Source organism: Narcine bancroftii, chromosome 5 (assembly GCF_036971445.1).
Source record: "Narcine bancroftii isolate sNarBan1 chromosome 5, sNarBan1.hap1, whole genome shotgun sequence".
In the NCBI taxonomy this organism is placed as follows: domain Eukaryota; kingdom Metazoa; phylum Chordata; class Chondrichthyes; order Torpediniformes; family Narcinidae; genus Narcine; species Narcine bancroftii.
Window position 1 is genome coordinate 118386506 of NC_091473.1, and position 12105 is coordinate 118398610.

Genomic DNA, 12105 nt, shown 5'->3' on the forward strand with positions numbered 1-12105 from the left:
TGTACTTTTCTTACAGAAGGTATATTAAATATTCTCTCAGTACACCTAAAATATGAGAATATTAGCATCTTAATATGACACCACTTAATTTAAAAATATGTAATGTAGTACCTTAATTTTTCCATGTATCTGTCGTAAGGAGTCTGCTGTTCCCATGTCAGTGTCCTCAGGAATATACACTATATCCAATTTAATTTTGGTGTCCAATTGCAGCAGTTTTTGGACTTCTTTAGTTGTAATCACAATTACTTCTGGAAGAGAATGAAACAAAGACTCCTTATGCAGAGTAAAGAATTTGGAACATAAGAACAGAGAAATAGGAGCAGGAGTAGGCCATCCGGCCCATCAAGCCTGCTCTGCCATTCAATAAGATCATGGCTGATCTGATCAATGACTCAACTCCACTGAACTGCCTTTTCCCCATATTCCTTAATTCTTTTTTTTTTAATGTAAACATCCACCTAACTGAACCTTAAATATGTCTAATAAAGTAGTCGCAACTGCTTCCCTGGGCAGAGAATTGCACAGATTCACTACTCTCTGGGAAAAACAGTTTCCCTCATCTCCATCTTAAATCTACTCCCCTGAATCTTGAGGCTGTCTGTGTCCCCTAGTTCTGGTCTCACCTACCTCTGAAAACAATTTTCCTGCCTCTATTTTATCTATCACTTTCATAATTTTATGTTTCAATAAGATCTTCTCTCATTCTTCTGAATTCAAGTGAGTATAATCCCAGGTGATTTAGTCTCTCCTCATAAGTCAACCTCCTCATCTCCAGGATCAACCTGGTGAACCTCCTCAGAACTGCCTCCAAGGCCAGTATATCCTTCCTCAAGTCTGGAGACCAGAAATGCACACAGTATTCACCAGTACCTTGTATAGTTGCAGCATGACCTCTCTGCACTTGAATTCAATTCCTCTAACGATAAAAGCCAACATTCATTTGCCTTCTTAATAACCTGTTGTATCTGCAACCCAACATTTTGCGATTCATGCACAAGTCCTCCCGTCCTTCTGCACAACACCATACTGCAGTCTTTTTAAATAATAATCTGCTCTTCTATTTTTCCTACCAAAGTGGATGACCTCGCATTTACTAACATTGTACTCCATCTGCCAATCCTTTGCCCACTCATCTAAATTAACTATATCCTTCTGTAGCCCCTCATATCCTCTGTACAATTTGCTTTTCCACTCAATTTAGTATCATCCGCAAACTTGGCTACACTACACTCTTTCCCCTCTTCCAAATTATCAAATGGTGAACAGCTGCAGGCCCAGCACCAACCCCTGTGGCACCCCACTTACCACTGTCTCCCAATCAGAAAAACATTCATTTATCCTTCTGTCAGTTAACCAATCCTCAATCCATGCCCATATACTTCCCCTGACTCCATTCATCTGTATCTTATTGATACATCTCTAGTGTGGCACCTTATCAAATGTCTTCTGAAAATCCAAATGTACATCAGCCTGTTCCCCTCTATCTACCACACCCAATATATCCTCAAAGAACTCCACCAAGTTTGTCAAATAGGACTTGCCCTTTCTGAATCCATGCTGTGTCTGCCTGATGGAACCCCTTTGTTCTAAATGTCTCGCTATTTCATCCTTAATGACAGCTTCAAGCATTTACCCAACTACAGACATTAAGTTAACTGGACAATAGTTACCCGTCTTCTGCCTACATCCCTTTTTAAAAATTGGTGTGACATTTCCTGTCTTCCAATCTGCTGGGATCTGCCCAGAATCCAGAGAATTTTGGTAAGGATCAATTGTTTCCACTTTCATCTGTCAAGAGAATTCAGCTACAATCAGACAGAAGGGTTTATGAAGATTATTTTGCACAACATTGCAGGACTTTACTTCCTTGTTGCTTCTAATTTTGACATTTAAAAAAAAAACAAATGCACACCAATATGCAATTGATCGAAATGGTATAAAATTAATGTTGAGTTGATGGAGTGTCTGGAAGGTGGGCCACGGTTGATCCTCAAATTAATCAGAACCTTCCTTGCAGAAAACATTTTGCAGCAAACAAACTGCCACACTCGACCAGTTGAAATGTTCACTGTCAAGATGGAGGAAATGTGATGGAATGGTTGTCTGAGATAAAGAGAGACTGCATGGAGAAGGCAAGATAATGACTACAGGCTTTTAGAAAGTTGCAGGAGAAAGAGAGCAAACCTGTGGAATTCGAGTAGGTGGAAAAACTTCAATAAAAGCAAGTTACTGGCACAGGAAAGCAAGTCTTTGCTCAAAGCAACACCGGGATTAAGTCATTCCAAACCTGGAATTCCAAACCCAAGTCATATACCGTCTCTCAGATTTCAAATTGGTGAAAAGTATGTATACAATCTTGATTATTTTTATTCGCCTCCTTGCCACATTTCCCAATAATTTTCTGTCCTGTAGGAAACTGTCAAAGACTCAGATGTTTGTGGATTTATCCAGGAGAAGTCAGGCTAGGATATCAGTAGCACAGTTGGCATCCAAAGAATTGACCAACGAAAGAAAAGAGAAAAAAACTATGTAATTATGTAAGGAGGAGAAAAAAAACAGATTGACTAGTCTAGATACAAATACATATAAAAAGAGCAAATACAGAGACACAAGAAACTGCAGATGCTGAGATCTGAGGCAAAATCTGGAGGAACCTGTAAGGGAGAAGAGGGATGAAAGAATTTTTTTAAAGTCTAAACATTCTTTTCATTGATTAAAAAATAATTTCAAACATTTAACCCTAATAAAGCCAGAAAATGTGATGTTTGCATCATTGAAAATTAACTTGGTACGGAGTAAAATGCAATAACAACTATTTCTGGGACAATTTACATCATCTCAGAAACTGAACAGACATTTCTTGATATGAACTACACTTGCATATGTGACATGTATCATGTGACATAATTTCTGCTGTAACAATTCTTTGAAGTTTTGCTGGGAAAAGTAGGCTGCATTATCCAATCAGTAATAACCACTCTCCGAACCAGTCAGTCACAATGAACCACCTTTCTAAAGACTCAAGCAATGTTATCCTTCCATTATTCCTGGTTTTAAATTATTTCCATTTTTACTTTTCTGTTAAAAGCTTAATTTTGTGTTCTAAAACAGCGTTCTTGAATGTTATGGTGGTCTTGCAAACAGACATGAAGCAAAGGATGAATCTGTATTTCTAAACTCAAATCCTGACATTGAAATTTCCCTAATGATCTTGTAAATGAGCTGTAATCAATACATAGAATAGAAGGTACAAACTTTGACTCCTGTTCTTTTCAGTTAATTCATGGGAAATCTTACAGCCTTCAGGTTCACTGAAGAGAATCACCAAAATTCAGGCAACCCTTCCCTTTATGCATATCCAGGACTCATACACAAAGCAAGAGCATCACATGCTTGGGTCAGCATGTTTTAAGCCTCATTCTCTTCGAGCATTCTATATCAGTGGAATTAGTGCAGATTAAAAATCCTTTAGAAAGCCATTTTGAAAATGTTAAAGTAATCTGAATTTGCACTAATGTCAAGAACAAAGCATATCAACAGTTAATGTTTTCCAAAAGTACCTTTAGCACAAATATGGTGTGCACTGTTTACTGATTTCTCCCTCATCACTTAGCCAACAAATACAATAGGCAAATTCCATGTGTTAGATGGGAGGAAATAAATAACAAGCTTGATTAGAGTTCCAAAATGATTCTCGGAACTTTAGGCGCACAATCACCATGATTCAGTTCTCAAAAACATTAGCCAACTGTGTAATGTCCATTGAGTGTGGAAGAACTCAAACCAGCTTTTGTACTTTATAGAATGTTTCACATACCCCAGTGATATTATCTGACTAGTCTTCAAAGCCACCACTATTCTTAAAAGATCTAGTCCAGGAAGAGCATGCTATTATTCAAGAGATTGATGCTATAACCATATACAGCACCGAACAGGCCATTTTGGCCCCACTAGTCCATGCCGGAACAAATCCCCACTCTCCTAGTCCCACTGACCAATATAACCATATACAAGACAGAACAGGCCAGTTTGGCCCTATTAGTCCATGCCGGAACAAATCCCTACCCTCCTAGTCCCACTGAGCAGCACCTGGTCCATACCCCTCCAGTCCTCTCCCCTCCATGTAATTATCCAGTCTTTCCTTAAATGTAAATAACGTCCTTGCTTCAATCACCTCTGCCGGAAGCTTATTCCACATCCCAACCACCCTTTGCGTAAAGAAATTTCCCCTCATGTTCCCCTTATAATTTTCCCCCTGCAATCTCAAACCATGGCCTCTGGTTTGAATATCCCCCACTCTTAATTGAAAAAGCCTATCCACGTTGACTCTCTCTGTCCCTTTTAAAATCTTGAACACCTCCATCAAATCCCCCCTCAATCTTCTACGCTCCAGAGAAAAAAGCCCCAGGCTGCTCAACCTTTCTCTGTGACTCAAACCCTGACATCCTGTCAACATTGTTGTGAACCTTCTCTGCACTCTCTCTATTTTGTTTATATCTTTCCTATAATTTGGTGGCCAAAACTGTACACAGTATTCCAAACTTGGCCTCACCAATGCTTTGTACAATTTCATAACATCCCAACTCTTGAATTCAAAACTCCAATTTATGAAGGCCAACATTCCAAATGCCTTCTTCACCACTCTATCTACCTGAGTATCAACTTTGAGGGTACTATTTACCGTAACTCCTAAATCCCTTTGTTGCTCTGCACTCATTTCTCTACCATTCAATGTATATGACCTATTTAGATTTGCCTTTCCAAAATGCAACACTTCACACTTATCTGTATTAAATTCCATCAGCCATTTCTCAGCCCACTCCTCTAGCTTTCCTATATTTCCTATAATCAAGCTAAAAGAGGAGGACTTTTTTTCACAGTAAATAAAGTAATTTCTTTCATGGATAAGCAACAATTATTTTCGAGGAACCAATCAAAATATTTTGAAGGACATCACGAGCTTTGGGGGAGATCTGCTTGCAAATGCAAAAGAAGCTATCATTCTGTCAAGAAAATTGATTCACTCTAAACATTGTTGGTTTAGTGGGAGGTGGTGTTCAAGTCCACAGCATAGGATTTTCATGGGGATTTATGTTGCTGGAATGAAGAGATCACATTCTCAAAGGATCTTTTGTGAATAAATGGAATAAATCGGACTTGACCTCATTCCCATTTCTTCTTGAGTGAAGGTCATTTTGACCAACCAAAAATTCTAGAACAAATCTGTTTGAATTGAAAATACGTGTCACAGAAATTTTACTTGAGAAAGAAGATTGCCTATTGTCTGAAAATCACCTCTGCAGCATGTTACATATAAGTAGTACAGTAGAGCTCTCTAGACTAATCAACCTTATTATTTTAAGCACTAATTAGCCAATTTTCTGCAATTTTGCCTCAGTTCTAACATGGAATACGTACACCACTTATTATCAAAATCTCCTGTTTTACATTCATCGCTGCCACCACCATACATACCCACATCACAATCCCTCTTTCTCCCAGCAACAGTTTTGCTTCTTAAAATAATGCCTTTGTCATCATGGAATTCTGTCTTAAAGGGTCAAAAACTATCTGTAAATTCCTGGTCTTTCACGCCTTCTTCCTACTTACTAAGATTTAAGAGAGACAACTTTTTTTTCACTCTGGACGGCCCATATCTGGAACGAACTGCCAGAAGAAAGTGTAGAGGCACAATAACGTTGCTGAAAAGATATTTGGACAGATTTATGGATAGGAAAGGATGAGAAGTATTTGGGCAATATGCAAATAGTTCCCATTTTTTTAGTTATAATATACAACTTAGAAGATTTATAATGGATGATCCCCAAGAACATTCTGTCTTAGTACTGCCATGATGTTCTGCCTAATCATCTTCAAGAATCCACTATTTCAGTCACTATTGGTAGGATAAAACAAGAATATTACAAGTCAACTTCACTGAAATATCAACATACCAATATTCAAGAGAAGACTGTTTACCTGTTACTGATGGCTTTAATTATAAAGACAATATCAATTGATCCTAATATATTGTTTGCCATTTTTAACATCAACTCTTTTGCTTCAAGTTATGTCATACCTTCAAATCCAAGTCTTTCCAAAAGGTTTAGAGGATACCATATAAGTGGTTTGTTTCCAACAGGTAGAAGGGGCTTTAAGGTACTGGAGGTTAGGTCCATCATGCGGGAGCCCCCAGCAGCTGCCATCAACACAGCCTGGAACTCCATCTTATGATTTTCTATAAAATATAAATTTAAGCAATACAGTCGTTAGTATTCAATAAATGGTGCTCATCATCTTTCCAGGTACACACACTTGAGTTCGAGTCATACAGCACAGAAAAGGCCCTTTGGACCAACTCACAGACATAGACATAGAAGATAGGAGCAGGAGTAGGTCATTCGACCCTTCGAGCCTGCTCCGCCATTCAACAAGATCATGGCTGATCTTAAAGTTCAGTACCCTGTCCCCACCTTCTCTCTGTAACCTTTAATACCCTTATACTGAAGAAATATATCTAATTCCCTCTTAAATAGATTTAATGAACCTGCCTCTACTGCCCTCTGTGGCAATGAATTCCACAGATTCACCACCCTCTGGGTCAAGAAATTCCTCCTCATCTCGGTCCTAAATGGTTTGCCTATTATCCTCAAACCATGGCCCCGGGTTCTGGATTTTCCTATCATTGGAAACATCCCATCTGCATCCATTCTGTCCAGTCCTGCCAGAATTTTATATGTCTCTATGAGATCCCCTCTCAATCTTCTAAACTCCAGCGAGTACAATCCCAATTTGCGCAATCTTTCCTCATAAGTCATTCCTGCCATTCCAGGTATCAGCCTGGTGAATCGCCTCTGCACTCCCTCCATTGCAAGAACATCCTTCCTTAGATAAGGTGACCAAAACTGCACACAATACTCCAGGCGTGGTCTCACCAAGGCCCTGTACAGCTGCAGTAAGGTATCCTTGTCCTTATACTCAAACCCTCTTGATATGAAGGCCAACATACCATTTGCCTTTTTAACCGCCTGCTGTATCTGCATGCTCGCCTTCAGAGACTGGTGTACAAGTACCCCTAGGTCTCTCTGCACTTCCCCATCTCTTAATCTATTGCCATTCAAATAGTAATCTGCCCTCCGGTTTGTATTACCAAAGTGGATAACCTCACATTTATCCACATTGTAGTGCATTTGCCATGTATCTGCCCAGTCCCTCAATTTATCAAAATCACATTGGAGCTTCCTGACCCCCTCTTCCGTGCACACAACCCCTCCTAGCTTAGGGTCATCTGCAAATTTGGAGATATTACATCCAATCCCCTCATCCAGATCATTAATGTAAATTGTGAACAGCTGGGGTCCCAGTACAGATCCCTGTGGCACCCCACTGGTCACCGCCTACCACTCAGAAAACAAGCCATTTATCCCAACTCTCTGTCTTCTACCTGCCAGCCAGTTCTCATCATCCATGGCCAAGTCTGCATTTTGGGCTAGTCTCATTTGCCTGTATTTTGCCCTAATACTTCTCATCCATTCCTATCCATAAATCTGTCCAAATTTCTTTTCAGCAACATTGTTGTGCCTCTACACTTTCTTCTGGCAGTTCGTTCCACATATGGGCCGCCCAGAGTGGGAAAAAAAAGGTGTCTCTCTTAGATCTTTCACCTCTCACTTTAACCATATTCCTTTCAGGGGAAAAAAATGTGAGCAGTCTCTTTGTCTATTTACTCATGATTTTTACATTCTCATTCATCCCTCAGCCTCCTTGGTCAAGGCAATAAACCCAGCCTCTTCCAATAACTCAAGCCCTCCTTTCCCTCCAACATTCTGGCGAATCTCCTCTGCACCCCTTCAGATTTATTGATGTCCTTCCTATGCTGGGTGACTAGAACTGCAAACACTTCTCCAAGTGTCAACTCACCAATGCCTTGTCAAGCTGAATGTTGAGGTCCCAACATTTGTACTCTATACTTAGCCAATGAAGGCCAACATGCAGATGCCTTCTTCATCATTGTTCATCTGAGTTGTCACTTTCAAGGAACTATAAACCAGTACTCCTCGGCTTCTCTGTTCTACAGCACTCTCCAGAGCAATTCCATTTATCCTGGCCTGATTTAACATTCAAATGCGTCACCTCACGCTTGTGGAGGTACAATTCTATTTTCTACTCCTTGGCCAACCAGCCCAACTTACCTCCAGATCGATTCGATGGTGAAGAAGGCAAATGCAATGTTGCCATTTATATCTAGAAGAATAGTATATAAGAGCAGGGATGTGATGTGGAGGTTTTATAAGTCATGGGTGAGGTCTTCCTTGGAATACAGAGTATTCTTATTTAAGAAAGGATGTGCTGATATTGAAGAGGGTTCAGAAGATTCACAAGAATGACTCCTGGTATGAAGGGATTCATAAATGAGGAACATTTGATAGCTCTTAAGAAGTTCAGAAGAATGAGGGGGACCTCATAGAAGCATTTTCGAAGTTGAAAAGCCTGGACAAAGCAGATGTGGCAAAGTTGTTTCCCATAGTAGGGGAGTCTAGGACAGGGGGCACAACTTCAGGATTGAAAGGTGCTCATTTAATACAAAGATGCTGTGGAATTTGTTTAGCCAGAGAGGTGAATCTCTGGAATTTACTACCACAAGCTGTTGTAGAGGCCAAGTCATTGGGTGAATTTAAGCCGGAGATTGATATGCATCTGAAGTCCCAGGGTGTCAATAGTTATGGAAGAAAGCAGGGGAATGGGGCTGAATAGGAGAATGGATCAGCTTATGATGGAATGGGGAGCAGACTCAATGGGCCAAACACCAATTTCTGCTCCTTTATCTTATGATCTTATAAAGATGACCCATTAAGGATACCAGCGGCGGTCATAGGTCTCCAATCAGAAAAACATTCTTCCACCACTAATGCCTCCTTCCACTAAGCCAGTTACAAATCCAATGGGCCAGCTCCCCTGGGCTCTCATGTGATTCAACTTTCCAGACTAATCTACCATGTGGGACTTGAGCCTTTGCTAAAGTTTATGTATTCAATATCTACTTCCCTCCTTTCATCAATCTGCTTTGTCACCTTTTCAAAAAAAAAATCTGTTTCATGAGTCACCATCTGTGACACACAATTCATGCTGATTACTTCCAATAAATCTCCAAATAACCCAAAGCTGTTAGATCCAGTTTCTCAGAATTCCCTCCAGCAATTTATCAAACACTGACCTCTTGTTGCCTGCCTTGTTCATGCTGACCTTTTTAAATAACAGAACAAAATTAGCTACGCTCCAGCCTTCCAGCACTTCAGCTGAGGACAGAGATAATGCAAATATCTTAGCAAGGGGCTCCACAATTTCTTCACTAGCTTCCCGCAAGGTGTGAGACAGCGTTTCATCAAGCCATGGGGACTTCACTTCCCTTGGAAGGACTGTTTGGGAGGGAGCAAATGTGGGCGTGTGTAGCCTTTCTTGTGGTCACAGGGACATGTACCAAGGGGTGGGAAGAGAGTAGATGAGGGAGTCATCAAGGGCGTGGTCCTTGTGGAAGGTGAAGAGAGGAGAGATGTGTCTATTATGTGGCACAAATGGCAGATGATGACAGTTCGATGCGGAGGCTGGTGGGGTGGTAGGTGAGGACAAGGGGAATCGTGATCTTGTTGCGCATGGGGCAGAGGGATTGATGGCAGTAGAGGGGTGGCCATGGTTTTTGAAGGACATCCCAGATGATCTCATATAGAAGAACTTTTCCAGGGGACAGATGCAACAGAGACAGAGGAATTGTGAAAAAAGTAGTTGCATTCATCTACAGAAATGTTAACTTTCAAAGCAAAATAATTCTCCAGCAAAGAATAAATGGAACAACATTGACAGAGGCAACAAGAACTTCCAAAATATCAACATTTTCTAGTACATCAAACATATTTTAAGATTTCATCCCATATTTGAATGGTTTTGATCTCAGATCATGGGTCATATGGAATACATTACAGGTTGGTTGCCTAGTTTCATATGCACTGCCAGACTGAGACCACCCACAAATTGGAAAAACAATAACTCATCTTCTGTCTGAGCACCCTCCAACCAGATGGCATTAACATCAACTTCTCTGGTTTCTGTAAAACCCAATCCTATTCTTCTTCCCCCGTCGCCTTTCCCCCATCTCTCTTTCTCCCCTTTTCCCTCTGTCTCCTTTCACAGAGCCAAAATTAGTTCTCACCTTTCCTCTTATCATATCCAATACCTTTTATTGTTCTGAACTCCTCCCCCTCCCATTCTTCAGTCTTTTTCCTGACAACTTCCTGTTCATCGCTTAGACTTTGAAGAAAGCCTCAGGCCTGAAATGTAGGTAATATATTTTTACCTCCTATGGACGCATCGAGAGTACTTCCAACATCCTTTGTGTGTTTTTGCCAAGCCTGTACTGTTCACATTTAGCATTGTTAGTCCAATGAATGAGGGCAATCCAGTCTCAGCTCAGCTCTTTGTGGTTTCAAAGTCCAGGTCCCTTTCCCTTGACACTTATCCAGGGGCCCAGTTCTCTCTCTCTAACCCTGGACCCCAATCCAGGGCTCAGTCCCCAGGCCTCCCTTCCCCAATTCTGGGCCCCAGTCCCAGGCCCCTCTCCCAGATCCCAGTCCAGCACTCAGTCCGAGTGCCCTGTCCCCTCCCCTGCCCAGGTCCCTCTCCCCGTCTGGGGCTCAGTCCCAGGACCCTCTACAAACGCTGAACACAAGAAATCAATCTAAGGTGATTTGGGGTCCTGATCCTGGACCCAGTCCCCAGTCCATTCATCAGTCCCAGGCACCTCTCCCCCAACCCCAGTCCAGTCATCAATCCCAGGCCCCTCTCCCCCAACCCCAGTCCCAGGCCACTCTCTCTTAATGCTGGAGAGTCCCAGGACCCTCTCTACTAGACCCCAGTCCAGGTCTTAGTCCCAGGCCAATCTCCACCGACCCTAGACTTCAGTCCTCGGGCCCTCTGCACCGAGCCTGGGGCTCAGTCCTAGGACCCTCTCCCAACTTTGGACCAATCCTGGGCTCGGTCCCAGGCCCCTCTCCTCTGACCCGGGACCCCAGTCAAAGCCCCTCTCCCCGAGACCCCTGTTCGGGGCTTAGTCTCAGTTCAGGTCCAGTCAGTACGCTCTCTTTTTTTTTACCTTATCGCGATTTCTACCGCTCTTCCAACTGAGCTCGGCAACCTCACCAATATGGTTTTGTTTTAAATAATACAAAATAGATTGAGATGGAGGTGCGAAATGCAACGTAAACAGTAGAAGGGGCAGCTTCTCTGTACCACCAGATACGGGAAGTTAAAGGGGCGCGGACACAACACGTGCGCCTGGTGTTCGGGTTAATAGCGTCCGCTGCGCCGCCGAGCAACTGTTCCGGCTCCCCATTACACTGTCTCTTCCCCTCTCCCCCTTCCTCCCCTCTCCCCTCTCCCGTCTCTAATTCCCACCAACATATCATTTCTGAATTAGAGAGACTAAAACTCTGGGCTCTGTTCCACATCCTGACTCATAAAAATGCCTCAGATGTTCCCCATGTTGATATTTCACAGCTCCTGCAAATAAAACCAATTTTCCATTTTCCTCCCTAACTATTTGCTGTACTTTCATGATGATGTTTTTTTTTGCATTTCACGTACCAGGGACCCCAGATCCCATTTCTGCCAGAATAATTTGGAATCTCATTCTATTTATAAAATATTATGGTTCTTTTTTAACTCTTTTGCAGTGCTCAAGTTTTCCCACTGTTGGGCACTACCAATTGCCCCAATAATCACAAGGACAAAGACTGAGGGGAACTATAGGCTTTATTGTACGTAAGACTTAAGTTGGCCCGGATCCAAACTAGGGAAGGGAGAGGAGGCCCGACCTTTGTGGCCTGGGACGTAGGGGAGGAGTCCAGGTGAGAGTGTCATCAGGGGGCAGGCCAGCCCGAGCCTTTACCAGCCAATTAGTATATACAATCCAGACCATTTCACCCACATTGCATTTTATTTTGCCCATTCATTTAAATAATCTGTCAGGAAAAGACTATTTAAGGTCTTGTTTGTACAATAAAAAGGATTAAATGATAAACTTCCATAAACATTTTCAACCTCTCATTCTCA

The 12105-nt window shown here is 41.9% G+C and overlaps 1 protein-coding gene across 3 annotated transcripts in view; it reads right to left on the reverse strand.

The window, feature by feature from the left end:
• The window catches only part of eif2b3 (eukaryotic translation initiation factor 2B, subunit 3 gamma), a 102586-nt gene extending 91286 nt beyond the window's left edge, over window positions 1–11300 (reverse strand). For 2 of the 3 annotated variants that reach the window (XR_011357884.1, XM_069938871.1), the window contains exons 1-3: window positions 11147–11300; window positions 6083–6241; window positions 112–251 (exon numbers count right to left, since the gene is read on the reverse strand). Coding sequence is in view for 1 of the 3 variants with exons in the window: in XM_069938871.1 (XP_069794972.1) it covers window positions 112–251; window positions 6083–6230 (288 nt within the window). In the remaining 2 variants the exon portion in view is untranslated. Of the gene's footprint in view, window positions 1–111; window positions 252–1673; window positions 1792–6082; window positions 6242–11146 lie in introns of those variants that run through there. The other variant, XR_011357885.1, reaches the window with a different exon arrangement.
• Window positions 11301–12105: the final 805 nt, after the last annotated feature.